Genomic DNA, 19,052 nt, shown 5'->3' with positions numbered 1-19,052 from the left:
TTTTATCATGTGAGATTTTGGTCAACACCAGCAAGTACAAAGGAGGTGCAGATCACCACGTATCAATTTGAGTAGGTGAATCCCTACAAAGAGCTTTACCACCATGGCAAAGATCCCACACATACCAAGAATACCACCATGCCTCAGGGAAATTCTGCTTTTATCCCTGAACGAGCTGAAGCATTGCCTTCAACAGAAGACATAACTGGCTGGTCCTCATGCCTTGAATACAGAACTAGCAATTTCTTTGCTCTGCAAATGATGCGGTGACACCTGAGCCATCAATCTTTCTTCCCTTTGTTTGCCAGAGTTAATCACAGTGCATGCACTGATGAGCAGATGAGTGACGACCAGCAGCTTAAAGTACTGCCAATTGACCATTAAATGTAGTCCGTTTGCCTGCGGGGGAGAATTGTCCTTATTTCTTCCATACAGGAGGAACACTACTATCGCTCATATCTCCCCATACCAGAAATAACTGTAAAGGAAAGAACAAGAACCTCTCTCTCAGCTTGGTTACAAGATACAGACTCAAAGCTCTTATTTTCCCACTCTCCTCTGGCCTGGAGAATCCTGATGTGCCATGGTACACATTCAAGAGGAACGAAAAGGTGTTTCCCCAAGGTTGTGTCAAGAGCTGTCTGTGTAGAGCGGGGCACGTGGGTTTGAATCCCCTCAGGCTGAGGGAGTAGACCACAGCCCGTTTTCTGGGCAAGTATTCTAACCATGAGACTCCTGTAGAAGGAGATTGGCACCCTCACCTTTCCTCTTTAGCTATACTTAAAATAGAAAATATAAATTGTATTAAAATTTGATTAAAAATGAAATCCGGCACCTGCATGCTAGGCATACTTTGGGGCTAAACCTGAAAAAAGCTGTTCTTAGGACACTGGTGGTATTTTGCTGTCTTCCAGAAGGTGTTGAGAGACAGGGGGTACCTGCTCAGACAGGGCTGTCTTGGAAGGTATACAACAATGAACTAAATATTCAAGGGAATTTCCAGATTAAACAAGTGCTACTGCCTGTGAGGTCAAATAACCTGGAGCCAGCCACTAAGGCGAGTTTTACGACCATTGTTTTGGATTTAAAGGCACCTAAATGCCTCTAAATTCTGATTTAGGCATCTATAACCTTTTAAAGCTCCGGACATCAGCCGCCTTCTCAACAAGCTTCATCATATATAAGAGGCAACACCAACCTGAACATCCAGGCCTTTAGGCACATCAAATATGTTAACCTTTCTACCTAAAGCCTTCGCTCTAACAGAGACCCAAGGCCTTCTTCCTGCAATGACTTAAAGAAATGAGCAGATGCCCTGACAAGAAAAAACTCTTATCTTCTTGCTTTCGGGCATATTCAGCTTCCAGTAATTCTGGTCAACAGAATACATAACACAGGCTTCATGCGTGCACTGGCTGCATTTGTACTGATGAACTTGCAACTCACGCACTAAGAGTCTTTATCCTAGGACACCAGAGGACTTTGCAAACACCACTAAGCTCATGCTTGCAACACTCAAATACTTACCCTCACCACTGCTCTAACATGGGGACACAAAGAGCTCAGAACAGCAGACAAACTGGCAAATTTTGCTGTGGCACTGCAAGGCTTTGTTTCCCCCAGAGGCACATGTGCTTTTCCACTAGAGCTTACTGGTCCTGCAGCCACTGAGGAAAGGCATGCCTAGGCCTTGGACACCAAGCAATGCTTACTGACGATAGCACGTCTGAACTACGACGCCAGAGAACATCCTTCCTTTAGAAGGATCTTCCATTAAGAAGATGAGAAGAAAATACCTAGCCAAACCTCAACAGTGCACAACACCTCTCTGAACAAAACATACCCAGTGAAAAGGTACATGTGCACTTTAAACCTGCTCAGTAGGCAAAAGCAGACCTCCCAAAAGGATGGCCGCAAATCCTCCTGCTCGCTTTACCTTTGCGATTTTGGTTTCGTCCTTCTTCTTTGCAGTTTGCAGGGCTTCAAAATGGTGTCTGGCGCTGTCGTAATCCACAAGCTTCCTTCCCCGCTTCGCTATACGAGACTAAGAGAAACGGAGAAAAGAGTCATGACAATCTTCCCCACCAGCCAGGACCACAAAGCCTCTCACAAAAACCCTACTCCACTTAACCTAGCCAGCTTCTAAAGCATCCCATGCTCTGTCTACACCAGGAAACACTAGGTAGCACTGCCAGATACTTCACATAGGCTGTCCAGAGAGGTGGCTTGGGAATTGCCTGTGGCCAACAACTGCTCTGGAGTGAGCTCCTCAGGAGGAGGACAGACTCAGCCAGGGAGATCAAAGGGATATAACAAGCAAAAGGTCCCACCACTGGATGACATGAACATTTTCCAAACTGTAGCTTACTGAGTCTCCCCAGGTGCCCAGGTTCTACGGGCACTTGCTTCTTCATTTCCAGAGCCTCCTGAGGGCTGCAGTCAGCCTCTAGCTAACCAGCTCTCAAGCCCAAGTTCCCCTGGTAGCCCAAAATCTTGTGAAGGTCAACACAAGAAGGCATTTCTCATGTTGCCAGCACAGCCTAAGCCCCTTCCACATGCTCAGGATATGCCTAGGAGCCAGCATTTCAGACCCTGCAACAGGAAGTTTAGACACAGTGCCTATCAGGTGTTGTGACCACAGTCGCAGCCAGCGGTCCGTTATAACTAGCTAATGCACAACAGAAATGCAAGGGAGAAGCTGTAGCACTGTACCACAAATATACAAGATATAGCAACGCTGTGATAAGCAAAAGGAGGGAGTCAACTGTGTATCAGACTCACATGCAGGGCAAGAGCCCTGACAAGTCCATGACTGAGAAACCAGAGTAGAGGAAGAGTCAGGTCTATGGCCTGGGTTACTCTGAGACATCCCTGTTAGTCAGCGGTGCCTCTTGCTTTCTCACCCATTCGAGTTTCACCTCTGCGAGGCTCAGGACCATTTGGCTGCTCTGTTTTAAGAGCCAATCACCTCACACCCCTTTGCCCCTACAAAGCTCTCTACAAACACACAAAGCTATCTGGGTTGGAGCTCAGGTCTTCCCGCCCTAACCCTAGCACCACTGCAGCTCAGAGAGCCTAGTACAATGACAGTGATCAGCAGGCTACAAACAGACTGCAGAAGCTATGTGGGAAGCCACAGCAAAAGCCAGGAGAGTTTTTATTTATTCACACTGCCCAGAGAAATCCAAAGTGCAAGAGGAAGAATCAGCACTGATACCTACTTACACAACCAAAATCCCCCCACTGCACTCAGTAGGGAGTTGTGGTCTGGTCTCTAGGATGCTGCAGATAAGTTGCAAATCACATTCAGGGCTGATCTTTTTGCCAGACCAGCCAGGACCAGTTCACACGCTCCCCTCCTCCCCATACCTGCTCTGCACTTTCAGCAAATGTTGGTTGGTGCAGCTCTGTGCAAGTCACAGCAGATCTGCACGAGCTCAGCCACACGCACACCCAAACTGATTTCAAAGCACTCTGCTCCAAGAGAGGAATCACAAAGAAGTCAAGCCATTCCTCAGCCAAGGTCACTAGAAGACACCTCCCCGGACGACACTAGTAGGGTCGGATTCTCCTCCAGGCTCCTGAGAGTGGGAGGGACCATTGTGGCAGTTTATCCTGTCTGCATCCCACTGGCAGTGTTTTCCAGGAGGACAGAGGAAGGGGCTTCGAGCAACATTAAAATCTCTGAAGTGCCACTTAATATATCTTCCACACATTCCACATGAAACACATAGCCAGATTTGGGCTCTAAAGGAAGGAATTTTTCCCTCAGATCAGACTGGCAGAGAGAGATGGGGTTTAGAGGAGTTTTGCCCACCTCTGATGTAGCAAACAGCCACCTCCAGGCTCCCCCTGCCACCCCACAAGGAGTTTGATATCATGTCACCAGCCTCTCAACAATATCTTCAGTCACTCCTGCCCCCTTCTCGAGGTCTTTGATCTTCTAACTACAAGCCTCACCTTTGTTCTAGAGCGCGTAGAAGTGTTGCAAGGCACGGATATACTGCGAGTCCTTCTGTATACTGTGAGACAGTTATTCCCCAAATTCCACACCTGTTTGGAACTGGTGTTACAGTTCACCTTTCTGGGCTCGCAGAAACCTTTGGACAACTGTGCTCCTTGCATACCCTGCAACTCCAATCAAATACCCACTTAGAATATTAAGTGATAGAGTATGCAAGACTGTTACTCCAGGAAGCTGGTAGTGTTTTTTGTTTTCTTTTTCTTTCCTTCCGAGTTGGAGAAAGGTGGTTTTGTGCTCTTTTTTCCCCTCCAAACTTCAAATGGATTCTTTAACTTATAAAATTTCCTTGCTTAAAGAATACCATGTCTTCACAGTCCTGCTGCAAAAAAAGTCCTGTTGGAAGTCCAGAAAATTCAAGGGAATTTTTCCAGCCCCTCAAGTGAAGAAAGATTTGGAATACTTTTACTTTAGTATTTAACAAATAAGTAATGCATGCATGATTTAACTGATCACACATTTGAATTATTGGGCTGTTAACAAAAGCTAGGTCTTTATGTAACTAAATTAAAATCATCTTCTCTCCATAAATCAGCTTTCATTATCACAGTAATGCCAGAATTCTAGGAAAAACAAAAAATTTGCTTTTGTGGAAAATACAAACCAGAAAACTATTACCACGACAACAACAGAAAACAAACCAAAATATTCTGTAAATTATATATGACTTCTCTTTTGCATGTCACTCTCAAGAACTCTAATTCCTTACATGAAACCAGACTATGCTTTTGTAAAATTGCAGGATCTTGCAACAACAATTCTTATAATAGTTTTTAAACAGTCAAAGATACCAAATTTGATCTGAGCCACTTCTCTGTGCTCTGGAGTAACAGTAATGATGCATCCAGCTGAACAGGACTTTTCCAGAAAAAAATATATTAACCTTTTTAAATTCACATCACTGAAAGTCCTTTTTAAAGAAACGGCCAAATCAGTAAAACGTATCCATTTGTTACTGTAGGTACCAAAAGGCGGCTAACATCTCATCCATCTGAAGAAGGGAGCCAGAGGTGACTAGCACTCTTTAACGTTTAAATTCTGCACAAAACTGCTTTAACTTCCATTTTTAACAGCAAATCTGAAGGCTAGGAAAAAGTGACATGAGTAATAAACACCTTAGCTTCCCATCTGGGAGTCAGGAAGGATCTTTGTTAGTTTGATGCCTGACTCCTTGAGTTTCCCGGTGGAATTTGGGTGGTCCCACTCCAGTCTTCCTTTGAAAATCCCAGTCTAAAATCTCAGCAGTACCCCAGCAGAATTAAGAAATTCCAAAGACATTAAATACTGAAGAAAGGTGGCATGCTGAGGTGAGCTAGGGCACAGCCAAGAAGGCTGGTAACGCACGCTTTGGACAGAAGCAGCGCAGAAGTCGGAGTCTGCAGGAAGCCTGAAACAAAACCATCTGCTATGGAAGCAGTGCAAGAGCCTTCGCACTGCCGACTGAGGCGCACTGGATCACGTTACAGGGACCGATCAGCGTTAAAGCTTCAGGTAGGTGGAAAGTGGCAGCAAATCTCTTCCTTCTTCCCCACTTCATATTTCCAGGGACAGAAAAGGCTGGAAATTGAGGCAAAACCAAGGAGCCTCAGCAGGCAAGGGCACTGCTCTTCAGTGGTGGTTTTACAAGCCTGTAACCTGCCCCACGTTGGAACAGCATGATCCTCCTGAAGCAACAAACTTTAAGAGACGTGGTGGGAAAAGGGTTGTTTTCACTGGGAAGAAGCCACACTGATACTTCCCATATGGTGATATCATTACTAGCGCTGCCATAGGGCGAAGACATTTCCTGCATAATCTTCTCAAAACGAACAGAGAAGAGATTACAGTGAGGGAAGGGAAGTTCACAAGACATCATTCAGATCCTCCAGGCTGGTGAACATCGGACTTCCCCAAAAACCCTATATAACATTGTCCCCCTTCCTTCAAAGGACTGGCAACAGGCAAAGCAGAGCTTTAGGAAATACACAAATCTCCTTTCCACACCAGGCTATACCTATTAAAGCACATTTGTCACTAACTGCTTTCTTGCTGCTTTGTGCTTATAGGGAAGTCACAGCATCAAAGGACTGAAAAGAGAGGCTCTGGGTGTTTGAGTTGTTGCTGACACTACCCTCCTGCACAAGAGCAATTTTTATGCAGCCTCTTGTTTTGCAGTTATGTTATCTCTCTAGCCTCTTTCCCCTGGCTTCTTCATTTATAAGCCCAAAGAAAACAACATAATCTTTGCATAGGACCCAGAGCTACAAAGATCTTAGCTGCTGTAAAAGGAGAGCTCGCAACAGCACAGCCACCGTTTGTAAAAGAGGTGTTCACTAAACACGATCAAGAACTGCTGCAAGTGACACGTGACAGAGTCTCTGCAGGTGCTCGTACAACATGCATACATGCTACCTTCACAATGCTTGTGGTCCTGCTGATAGTGACTCTGTAGAAGCCAGGTATGGCGAGCTCGTCAACTTTGGCCCGGAAAACCTCCTGCCCTGCTATTACCATGTCTTAATTAGCGCACACATTCAGGCTCTAAATCTCATCTGGGAGGTCACATGCAAGAGACCATAGGGAACAGAACCTACTACTTCTCAGCTGTCTATTACCAGCAGAGACACTGCATGGGCACTCCTCCTCTGCTCCAGGGCAGAGTCAAATAGGTCCAAACCTCTTTGGCTTTGGAAAGGCATAGAAAAAGATTGTTCATACATTTCAGTAATGTCAGAAGCTCTGCTTCTTTCCATTTGCTCCTTTTGTGATGTCAGTTTTGCGTATGCCACTGCTGTACCAAGCACGCTGCGTCCATGAGGACCTACAGAGGAAGTCCTCGCCAACAGAGGAAGGCTCACTCCCCCAGGGAGCCTTTTCTCCCAGCAAGAAAAGGGAACCCTGAGCTACAGTCACCTGTGATGGCAGGGCAGTCCCAGATGATCAGTTCTCAAGAGCACAAGATGAGGTTCCCTCTCTACCACACTTCACAGCTCCTTACCTTCAGACTGCTAAAGAGCAAAGAAGTCCACAGAACCACCTATGAAACCTCCCCAACCCAGACAAGCATTAATCCACAGGCACATCTCTTACATCATAGTGCACTTCCCCACACACATCATGCAAAAGATGATGGAGATGCCAGAAACAGATTCTTATGAAGTCTCATCTGCTATAACACTCTAGATCAAAAGGTACAAAGAGAATCTTACTTTAATGTCTGGGAATTGGCCAAGGTACGTATCCATGGTCAGAAGTGCCTGATCCACCAGCTTCTGATGGAAGTCTGTCCAGAGGAGGTCATTGTTCTGAAAAACAAAAGCAGTGAGCTAACTAATGGTGAGAAGAACACAGAGCTTTGCATTTCTGTTTGTCTCAATGAGTGCTACAATCAACAATTCTGTTCTCCAGGGCTCTTGAAAAATAGTTATTTGTTTAGAAAAAATAAGGAACAGAGAAACTACTTGAAAACATAGCTCATGCCAAAAACGTAGAAACAGAGAAGGCTTGATGCAGCTAATTCAGGCAGCCTCTACAAGGACACAGTACCCTTCATGAACCTTTGAGAATCTCTCTTTTCACCTACAGTGCTAGCCTAAATCCATACAATAGAAGGTAAAAATGAAGGTTAGGCTGGCTTTATCTCCTTCTCTCAGTCTCTTGCCTCCAGCAGCCTCAGCCACTTGACACCACTGAGCACCATTTTCTGCTTTTCACTACAACATACCTTTCTGAAGGATAAACAATGAGAGAAAGCTGTGCCAATGATCTTCAGCCCTCACTCCACCTGCCTCAAGAGGTCACATTCAAGGCTTGCACCCCAACCTGAGCACAATTTATCCTTGGTCTCATTTTAGCCATGCTAAGTTTCCATCAACACCTTGCACTATGTGGAAATTGTCCCTCCCTTCTACTTTTCCTGCTTGAACAAACAGTTTTGGTTAAAGTATTAAGGAAAAACATCGGCTTTATGGGGGGAAATTTTTTTTTAGCAGGAATAGCACGTTTCTCCTGCTTGTCTTGCCCTGAAAGAGGGAAACAAACAAATAAAGGCATTAAAAGGGGAAGAGGGACTGGAAAAGCTCCTGTAGACCCTCAGAACAGCTACAGTTAGTTCTCAGGCCTCATGCTCCCTTTGAGCTTTCTGATTCAAATTCTCCGAAGGGACAGTCTCCCAGGAGGCACCTCAGTGGCTTAGGAAGAAACAAGGCCTAACAAAAAAATGTGAAGCCAAATCAGCTGAACTACAGCATTCACTGCAACAACACTTCCTAATGGAAAGTTTCCACGTTAATACAAGAATTGACCTAGAAACGTTCAGGTTTCATTTGCTTTATCTGCTTTGAAGTCAGTATTTCCTGGGTAAAAATGCAGATATTACTTCAGGTGAGGTTTTCTGCAGGGGAAACTGCAGGAAGCGAACAATCTTCCTCCTGCCTCCCTCCCTACTTCTTCCCCACTGCTCTAACACTAAAAACTGCTGCGGCCCCATCTTGCAGCCTCAAGGTAGGTGGAGCTAAACTATCACAGCTGCTGCTCAGGAGACCAGCTCAACCAGAGATCTGAGGGTGCCTGCCTCCAGCTGGACCTACCACACACATGCCAAGGAGGAACCAAGCTGCCGAATGACAGGCTGTGCCCCAAGCTCCACAGAAAACAGCTGGGCAATTTTGACAGGCATCACCTCACCAAGGGAGGAGGAGAACAGCGGGTTCCAGTGACACATGGCTCAACCAAACAAGGTAGCAACAAATATATAGCAGCTGCTGGTGCTACTGTGAGAGGGAGGTTGTTGCAGCTATATAATGGCTGCTCTGGCAATGCTTTGGGCACAGATTTAGGTTCCCTGATTCAATTCCCTCCGTTTCCCTTGTGTGGGCAGAGAGGCTGATCTTTTGATACCCATGGGCTCAGTGAGGCCCTACAGAGCACAGGTCTTTTCCTCTTACTTGTAGGAAGGGGGCCTGAAGATCTGCCTTGCCATTGGCAGAGCTTGCACCCACACAGACACAGCACAAAGTGCTGATACAAGACACACAATTCTAGATTTATACTTTGATGTAAATACCACCATGGCAATTAGGAGGTGAGGGACATAGAAAAAGGGATAATGGAGACCTGGAGGAGTCAAAGATAGACTGAGGCTTGAAGCAATGGAGGATTATTTAAAGAGACAGATCTTCTTTCAAGGCTTAGGAAGAGCCCATGGAACAAGGCCTACAAAACCCATTTTAGAAATTAATCAGGAAAGATTAGTGGGTACTGCCTATGACAAAAACAGAGCCCAAGGCCAGAACCATTTCTTCCTTCAAGGACCATGACCCCCACAGACATATCACAGTGCCTTCTTTTGCACAGAGTGTAAACCATACATTCAGCTGACCCTCTTAACCCTCTTTTGGCATCTGCTGTCTCTGTTTAGCCACTGCTGGGGCAACAAAACTGCTTCCAGGCATAAGCACAGGGCGCTCTCTAGCATTCAAGCATCTGGGAACACTGTATCCCATTTTTGCCTTCATAAATATGGATGAAGGCATGGGCCACCTCCCTTCAGCATTCCCTTCCTCCCAACACTCAGCTTGGCAAGATTCTTACTGCAAAGCTACATGCCTGAAGGAACACAGCTCACAGAGCTTCCAAAGCTCATGTCTTCTGAGAGGCCAAGCCTAGGGACCCCAAATCCTGGACAGAGTCTTACCTCTGCTATTTTATTCGTGTCATCTCTCCCAGGCCAATCCGGCTCATAAACTTCCTGCAAACACTCCGTCAGCTTCTTGGAGGCCTCGTGCATGGCTAGGAAAGAACAGGGGACCACCTCAGAAACTGAGGATTAGCGTGTTCCTCCCATTTTATCCCTCATACTGAGGGATGGGGACTCAGAGGTGTTTGAATGGGTTAAAACAAATGCTAAGCTATTCTCTACTGAATGCCTGATGAAGACAAAGAGATAGATGGTAACCAGAGGGAGAAAGGAACCCAGGAACGTAGTCACATCAAATTGTCCATGCTCATCCTCCATTGGCTGAGGAATTGGGAGTTTTTCTGCTAAGGTGGCACCGCCACTTTTGGCACGAAAGCACAACCCCATCCCACCTGGTCCCAAAGAATTCTGAGATCCCCTGCCAAGACGAGGCCAATCGTTCCTAAAACTCATCCCTGAGGTAGGGAACACCAGGAAATGCATGGCTACAGAAAACCTCAGTGCATATGTAAGCACTAGAGAGGGAAAACTCTCTGTTTATGCAGACCTTACCTTTTACAGAAGCCAAGTAAGTTCGGAGATCCTTCTGCAGCCTTGTGCCTTCTGACTGTGAAGATAAGAAAAAAAACTATTAGTTATTCTCCCATACAAAAAGGGCATGAGGGGGAGGAGTCGAGCATTTCTCAGTAAAGGAAAACCTCTTCACTCCCCTCCAAACCGCCCAAAACAATGCAGTGACCAAGAAGTCATTACAGGGACACAAGAATAGTTTGTTCTAATTAAACCAAATTGGAATAAGCTGAACAAAAATTATGTTTGAGGCAGAAATATAGTCCAATAGGCCTTTGCTTCCCACAGAGGAATGCATTATCTACAGCGAACGGGCTAGAAGTGTAACCCCCTCCAACCACTCTCGTTCACCTGGTTACTTCGTACAGTTACCTGAACCTTTTAAAGGTACCTAGACTGCCTAGGAGTCTGAATAGACTTTGCAGCCTGTGAGGTCTGCAGGCAGAAAGACTTCCAAAGAGAGGACCACTTTTCAGTTTGGCCATGAACCCTGTTCCCCCAGCTCTCCTAGACACCTGGGTGGTTTGCATCTGAGGTTCCTATCCAGCTCCCTCTTTGGCATTTCCCTTGTTTTATTCTTTGCCTATCAGTGGAGCAGCGCTCTCACCTGCTGCAAGGGTTTCTTTTTATTAGTATTTTTAGCATTAATGCTTTCCCAAAAAACTTTGACAACTACTTTCTCTGTGCATGTGTCACTTGCTCTCTACAGTCGATAGGGAGTTGTCAAGTATTTTGCACAAACACCTCTCAAGCAGCAGACAGACACTGGCTCGTACTATGCAGAACAGAAACTCACAACTTGAGCGTGCATTTAGAAGATGCTTCCCAAACTAAGAGGTAAAAAGGAAGGGAAGACAGTGAAACTGGAATCTGAGAAACGAATCCTCTTCCTAGTTATCAGAGAGCAGGAGGTTTGAGGGAGCGTAGAGGGAAATCAAAGATGTATGACTGAACCTAAAGATGTTCAGAAAGAAAATCGCATGGCACAGTAATTATTAAATTGCAAACACATAAACAAAGAGGAAAGAGTTCTCTCTCCAAAGTCCTAATGAATCACCTACTACTTATTGTGCTGAAAAAGAAAGATGTGAGGTTCATTTGTTTGGTTTTTTTTTTTCCGTTTTGATTTATTATTGTTTACAACACCTTATATTATTATTTACAATACCTTGTATTGTAAATACAAACACTAGCTAAACACATGCTTTCTAGTAAAGAGCGGTTTCTTGGTAGCAAACAGGTTTCCTATAACCTTCCTCCACTCCTCTTTAAAAAGAGAGGCTTTCACCTGCTTTCGCTCTAACATTAGACTGTAACCCCTTCCTTACATGTCCTTGCTGGTTTTGCAGTTAGGATGGGAGGTATTTTTATCAGCAGAGATGTTCCACACCTGAGAGGTGCAGGGAACGCCTTGCTCCAGATTAGATGAATGTTGGGATGGAAGAGCAAGGTGTGGGATTATAAAGGAAAAAAAAGAAAGAAAAAAAATGAAGTGAAACAACAGCTCCAGACTAGCCCCCACCTAGCAAACACTTCAGAGCTGTTACGACACAAAGCCTGAACTACTGATGAGAAGCACCCATCCTGTCGTACTAGAGAACACGGGTCTTGACCCCTCCTTTCACGTAATTAGCGGTTTCAGGCATTGCACAGGAGATCCTGTAACCACAATGGTCCTCTAGCCCTGTCATACAGTATTGCTACTCTCAGTAATGCACAAACTTCGTACTGAATTTGCAAGGCCTCAGGACTGAGATGCGTCAGGCTTGCGCTGCCTGAACTTTTGAGCTGTAGCTTTTACTTGCCTCAGCTGTGATAGCAATTTTTCTAATTGACTAGGCATCTAAGGCTAATTTGTTTTACTTTTGTTCATCTTTGTGTGGTATAAATCATAAGTTTTACACAGATAACAGTAACAGTTATTCTGTGTGGATTGAGTTATTTATGACTAACACAATGATGTAGTGTAGGAAAATACAGGCCTGGTATGATAGAAGAGGCCTTGAGAAGCGGAAACACAGGATGCAGCATAAAGGCGAAATGATTAATAGATGAGGCACAGGCCTGATGCTAGAAATCCTACAGCTATGAGCAGCTCACCGATGGTCAGCTAAAAAAAGCAGACCTGGAGCTGGACAAAACTGGTTTTAGGGGTAGCAAAGAGAACAAAGAAATAGTATCTAACATATGTACAGGGCACCATATATAGCAAATTTGGATATTACGTGGAGCTGTAGACCAAAGAAGAAAGGTGTAAAGGAGTGTTAGCAAACATGTAAAAACGACTCCCAGTGGATCCAAGAGAGAGCAAGAAGAAACCATCAACATGAACATCACATTCCTCCCAGCAGAGGACTCCAGATGACAACTCACTGCAATATTCCTACCAGTCGCAATGAAACCCCCAATGTTAGGGCCCAGCAAAGCAGAGGAAGGGCGAGTGTGATACCAGGAAAAGGGGTAGAAACTTAGAAATGTGGATGTGTAAGAATTTCAACTGCATTGTTATTCCTTCTTTTTCTGTAACAATGAGACCTGGACAAACAGAGGTTTGGCTCTTAAAATTGTTATCATACTAACAATAAATTTTTGGCTTTACTTACATATAACCCATGTTTCCTCTTTGCCCACAAAAAAGGTTTTATCAGTCTAAATCTACACTCCAAGAGCAAAGATTAAACCCACAACTCAGGAGGGGCATTCAGAGCTACGCTGCCTAACGTACAGGCCAAGGTTGTGCCAAACACTGGAAGATGAGCAGAGGATGCAGCTCGCACCAGCAGCAGCTTGTCTCTCACACGCTTGGTGTGAAACAGTGTAAACCAACCCAGTACTTCCACATGAGTGACAGCTCCTGAGTGTATCAAAACTCAACAGCTCTGCCAGGCAGAAAGACGAAGTGGTACTAGCTGTAAGGGCTGCCACCAGCCTCCTACTCTCCCCAGTGAAGGATATTTCAAATACAGGGAAACAGAAACTGAAACCTGATGCATCTTGGGCAGGGGCTGCCCTGCACCTTTGCAGCAGGCCTCCTGCCCTCAGTTTTGTGAGGAGTTTCCAGGACAGACCCTTGTGCTGGTGGCTGAACACGTGACACGGCAGGAAGGGAAGGAGAGGGGAAGCCTTCCAAGGAGCTTGTTTCGTGGTTAATAAGCCAAAGATAGCTTGTCATGAGGGAGGGGCACATGGGCCAGTTGTGCTGCTTGTCAAGCCTTCGAGACTCATAGGGGAGCCATGCAGAAACATGGCTACTATGCGACACATGAACTGGATGTAACTGAGCTGAGCTAAAACTGTCCTGAGCTAAAACACTCCTACCATTCAGAAACCTCAGACTGGTGCTCTCATAACCACCTTAATGAACAAAGATCTGGAAAGTGCAATGCCTTCCCTCACGTCCACTCAATCACCATTTGGGAGAACCACAGGATGCCTTGGTTGAAGATGAAGGAACCATTTTTAGGCCTGCCCTCCATTTGCCAACAGCCCACACATGGAAACATTCATCAAAGTGGCCCAACACAGTCATTAGAGTCAGAGGAGATGCTAATTGACTGAGCAAACAAAGCCAGTGCCACTGGGACACTTTTCAAAGCTCCTCTCCTGTTGCAATAGCCCTCTGGTCACACCCCAGCCAATTCCAGAGAACAACTACCGTGTAAGAAGTCTGTGGAAAAAGATCAGCTTTCCTCCAGACTCATGTTTCCAACTAGGGCACACTTGGTAAAGAAAGGCCACAGAAATCTCTCACACAGCTAGACTGCACTCACGTTATATACATATATACGTACACACATACACACACACACAGACTGTGTTTGTGTGTATACACATATATACAGCCCAAATTCCTTTCCAAGCCTGTTTAGCATAACAGCTTCACAGCCCTGGACATTTTAACAGTCCAACCAACTCACACTTATAACCTGCCCTGTGTAACAGATACTGTTTAAATTTATTTTAGTAATAGGGAAACTGAGGGCCAAAGCAAAACCAACAGATCACATGCACAGCAGCCTCTGACTCCTTTGGTAAGTTACTTGGAGATTTTAGTTCATGGACAACCCTGCAAGATACAAACAGAAATTCAGCTGTAGTGGGGTACAGAGGCAGTGCTTCTTTACTAGGCTTCTCAATGCACCATGGACCTCATAGTTTTTGAGACTGAAAAAAACCATCCCTGAAACCCAGATCAAGAGGTTTGAGTTTTTTCAGGTTTTGCTCTTAAAATGGCTGCCCATTTCCTGATTGCTGATACTTAGTCTGCACAATGATATAGAAAAGACACACCTGGTAATGTCACGTCTCCAGAAAGAAGCCAACTGTACTCCTCCATGTACAATAGGACTTCATTGGTAGAAATGCTATTGAGACATTGCATGCACTTCTGAAACAACAGCTACTACTACTGCCAAGAGAATGAGCATTACTCGCCAGAAATCTGTAGTCAGCTCTGGTTAGTCATATCTCAAAGTTTGGCTGAAGTATTTTCATCATATGCAGCTGTGGCAAATCCCTTCTCAGCTGTTTTTGGGACACAGCAGAACCACATCTACTGACTCTTCACAGATGAGAAGCAGCTGCCATTAACAGCTCCAGGAAAAAGGCCCTAAACATGTCAGGGTACAAAGGGTCTGAAGGATTTCTTTTCCCCGCCTTTCCCACCCCAGCACAGCTTGAGTTTTGGTGGGGCCTGCACTCCCTGACAGGGAAAAGACAAGCAAAACTTCCCCTAGCACCAATGTAGCCACATCCAGCCCTGAAAATCCCCTGAGGTAAGTAAAGTTTTCCCCTCATATCAGTGGCTGAAAGTTTAAGGTACAGAACACATCCAGTTCAAAATATAATCCTACCCCTGTTTAAGCAAGGAGAAAAAAATATATATATATAGGCTACACTAAGAATACTTGTGCGCACCAAAATATAGGCATGAAGCACACACACAAAAAAGTGTAATGACTCAGGCTTGACACTGCAGTTGTGGCAGGATGGAAGAGGAAGTTAATTTTAGAGTTTGATCAGCCCTGGAAGTATGTTTCCCTTTTCAGCATTTGCTTTGTTTCTCTTTTGCCTTTCATGGTACTTAGGAAAGTGAATCTGCCCCACTCCATTTTATTTTCCATTTCTAATCACTTTCCTCTCCTAGCCATCTTTCAGAGACACAAGTTGCTCTTATGTCCGCACTTCCAGCCCAGGAGGACAAACTCACATAAAGCAGCTGTTCAAACTGAAGACAGGGTTCTGGTTGAAATATTTCTTTTCCTAAACTTAGATTTAGAATAAGTGTTATTTTCTAACATACACTCTTCACTCACTCTGTGAGAGGGATGCTGAAACAAGTGAACCTAAGTGATTTAAGAGTAGTAGGTCACTTCTATGTGATTATGGCCTCATGTAATTTAATGGGTTTTTAATTGCATATTTCAGCAAAAAACTGGAAACTAATACTGCAACAGTGTGTAACTACATATCTCCAATTATCTTACCAGCTGCTTGTTGAAGTTCTGCACACACTGTTCAAACTGTTCATCTTTTGTTTCATCTGCTTTCCCAAGCTTCTGAAGGACCTGCAGAAAGAGAGGAGACTTCAAAAAAACAGGCATTACAAAGCAGAAATGAAGCTATGAAAAGTTGCAACTTTTTGCTCATGAGGTAGAAAGAAGGAAGGTTAAAGTCTCCCTTACTCTTAAACTCGGAATATTTCTCCACCCAGTCACAGTTTGGAAAAAGGGCTCAGCAATGAGTCAGGATGAACTCAGACCTGTTATACTTCGCTGTACAGAAGAGCATAACCCATATTTGCCCTTTACTGGCCTAATGCTTCCTGTGAGTAAGGCAATAGTGAGCCAGTTGTTTATCTCTTGGACTAACAAAAAAACAAACCACATCCTTAATGCTTTTTGTTGTGTCATTACGCTCATCCAGATTTAACACTAGACTCTGCTCCTGATAGGATTTTTTTTTTTTTTTTTTTGGTCTTGGAGCAGCTGGACTGGGCAGTCTCAAACATGGAGAGTCATTCAGTGATTTCTTAAGAAAGAGAAGGTGGCTGGAGCAGGGAAAGTTCCACCGTCTTTCTTCCTTTCCTCACTCTGCACAGGCTTGGCACAAGCTGGCTGTTGAGAGCCATTTAGGATCTTATGCCATGAGTCTATCCCACTCCGGGTGTCACATTTGGGAGCGTCAGCAGCCAGCCTTGATCCTCTCGCAACCTCTTTGCACAGCACAGCTCCCTACAGCCTACATAAAAACCTTATCAGGCTACTTCCCTTATCACAGTTCTCTTTAAATGATCTCTCTGTACAGCTAAGTGGGCAGCTCAAGGGCTTTGAACAAAGCCCTTCATTTTCTGGGCAGGAAGGCAGGTCCATCATAAGAGAGTCAGGCAAGCTACAGCTGCAGAGGAGGGCAGCAGTTATTTGCTGTGTCCCAAGCAACTCTAGCAGCAGAGACACAAGGATGCAAACTGTAGCTGGTTATACTTGATGAACAACATCTTTGTTAAGCGAAAATAAAAGCTGACCATGCCCAAAATAAAGCCTCGTCTCCCAGGGCCAGTAAAAATATAGAAAAACCCACTCAGCCCTTACTTACAAGAGTTTCTGAAGAGCTAGAGGGGGCTAAAAAGGGTGCTGAGGGAAAACCTTGAAAAGGAAGCACATAGCTGCCAGAGGGGCAGACAGCACCGGAAAACTAATGTCTCTTTCACCAGCAGGCCTTTATCCACAGATGTCTCAACTATCATGCTCTGTCCCCCTTAGTGAGAGGGCTACCAAGGTGGAGAAGCTGCTGCAAGTTATCACCATCAGATCTACAAGGCGGCCGCTAGTAACTGTCTCCCGACCAGCTACTCCAAGGGACTACCAGGCAGCCACGACAGCCACCCAAACCAGCTTATGCCAACTCCATTGCCACACGTTGATCTCTTCAGAGGACGTAAGGAGGATTTTTCCCCCTGCAGGGCAAGAATCAGTTTTTGGTGGTTTTGGTCCCTCAAAGGGCATTGGGCAGGTCCATGCAACAGGAAGTCATTCACCTGTTGCCCCAATCATTTTATTACCTGACCAGAGCTGAGGACATTTGTGCTATGCCTATGTGGCCAATCTGAATTCCCTTCTCCCCCATGTAAGCAAACACATTCCCTGGGTCATCCCTGGCTGCAATAACTCACCCTAGAGCTAGGCACGATAAATCAGTGCAGACATTTAGCACCTGGCTCATGAGTCCCCTTATTCAGGATTCAGGCTGGGAGTGGGTGTCTAGGATGGCACAGAAGGAGAATGAAATGGAGTGATTCAACAGCCTTCCTTCCCTTCCTGGAACCTTTGAGGTTTTCAAGATCAGCAAAAGGGGGAGGAAAAAAACCCTGACACAAAGATGATCGCCACCCTGCTCATGATCAAGGACTGATCCTAAAACCTCCAAAATTAGAAGCACAACTCTCTACAATTCAAGTGATAGCAATAAACATTTAGATACAAAGTTGTCCCTCATGTGCTTGGTAAGCAAGTTACACAGCAGCATGAATGTTTCCTTCTTTCTCTTCAACTCCTGGCACACAGAAGCTCATTGGAAAGCAGAAGAAAAGCAACACTGGTTGGACAGGTAAAGCCCTGTACAATAGGCAGTAGTGCCTCTGCTCCAGCGAAGGAAAGTGCCTGCTGCTGTTGATGAGACTACACATTTCTCTACCATTCCAAGAGGTGAAAAGGATTCAGCCCAACTTCATCTTTCTTCGGAGGTAGGTGAACCACTTCCAGAAAATCTGACCTTTCAGTGGCATCCGTTCAACCATACTCCCCTGGGCTACTAGACCTATGGAGCAAGGATTTCCCACCTAGTGGGTGGCTTTTCTACGTCAGGCACAAAGACAACCATCACGCCAGAAGCACCCATTAGCGATACTCAGCAAGTATGCAAGCTGCAAATTCCAAGCAGGAATGCAGTTCCCAATATGAAGATCAATGGAATTGCTGCAGATAAAAAGGAGCTTTTCATGGGTTAATACATCTGTCTGGCTAATCAGGAGACAACATGATGCTTTGAGGCCTGGAGGGAAGGAAAGGAGACCATTTAACTCAAAGGAATCCAGAGTATGTTGCTAGGGGTCAAAGGTTTAGAACAGACTCAGGGCTTCTGAGCATAAAACACTGATCAGTGTCCACAGACTGTTCACTGGGATGGACTGCACTCCTGCTTCCCATGTGGCCAGGAAGCTGATCTGCAGTTCCACAACTTCTAGTGGGGACAAACAGACCGAGTCCGGGATCATCTAGCCAGCTGGAAAGATCTTATTCCACTGTGCTGTACAGGGGCCCTGTACAAGTCCTGCAAAACACTCAGCATTCCCAAGAGCTCTACTTCACTGCCTAGCTCTAGGAGAAAAGGCTTCTGCAGGAACAGCTACACTCAGCTGAGGACCTCAATAAGGTGGGAAGGAACTGATTAAAAAAAAAAAAAAACCACACACTTTTCCTCCTGCACATTTCCTCCTCTGGAGAGATGGGGCAGGTAAAACAGCAAAGTTAGGGGACACAAGCAGAAAAACAAGGCAAGGAAAACAAAATACACAACAAGAGAAAGAGCAAGACGGAGAAATGCTGACTTACTCCCTTTTTCTTCATCTCCTATATGAGAGCTTGCGTCCCTCCCCTCCTCCCCCGGACCCAAATGCAAGTCTTTGACATACAGTCCACTCTGATCCCCCTCATTCCTTGCCATGGCACAGTGGAGAGACCACTGTTCCACACCGCAGCTTGACAGGGATTATCTTTGCTTACAGCT

At 45.2% G+C, this 19,052-nt stretch overlaps 1 protein-coding gene across 9 annotated transcripts in view; it reads right to left on the bottom strand.

The window, feature by feature from the left end:
* The window catches only part of BIN1 (bridging integrator 1), a 98,284-nt gene that overhangs the window by 40,184 nt on the left and 39,048 nt on the right, over positions 1 to 19,052 (bottom strand). For all 9 annotated transcript variants that reach the window (XM_068948975.1, XM_068948976.1, XM_068948979.1 and 6 more), the window contains exons 2-6: positions 15,755 to 15,835; positions 10,251 to 10,305; positions 9,696 to 9,790; positions 7,210 to 7,305; positions 1,937 to 2,044 (exon numbers count right to left, since the gene is read on the bottom strand). In XM_068948975.1, the coding sequence (XP_068805076.1) occupies positions 1,937 to 2,044; positions 7,210 to 7,305; positions 9,696 to 9,790; positions 10,251 to 10,305; positions 15,755 to 15,835 (435 nt within the window). The remainder of the gene's footprint in view (positions 1 to 1,936; positions 2,045 to 7,209; positions 7,306 to 9,695; positions 9,791 to 10,250; positions 10,306 to 15,754; positions 15,836 to 19,052) is intronic.

Source organism: Struthio camelus, chromosome 6, assembly GCF_040807025.1.
Source record: "Struthio camelus isolate bStrCam1 chromosome 6, bStrCam1.hap1, whole genome shotgun sequence".
In the NCBI taxonomy this organism is placed as follows: Eukaryota; Metazoa; Chordata; class Aves; order Struthioniformes; family Struthionidae; genus Struthio; species Struthio camelus.
This window is presented reverse-complemented; position numbering and strand designations above follow the sequence as displayed.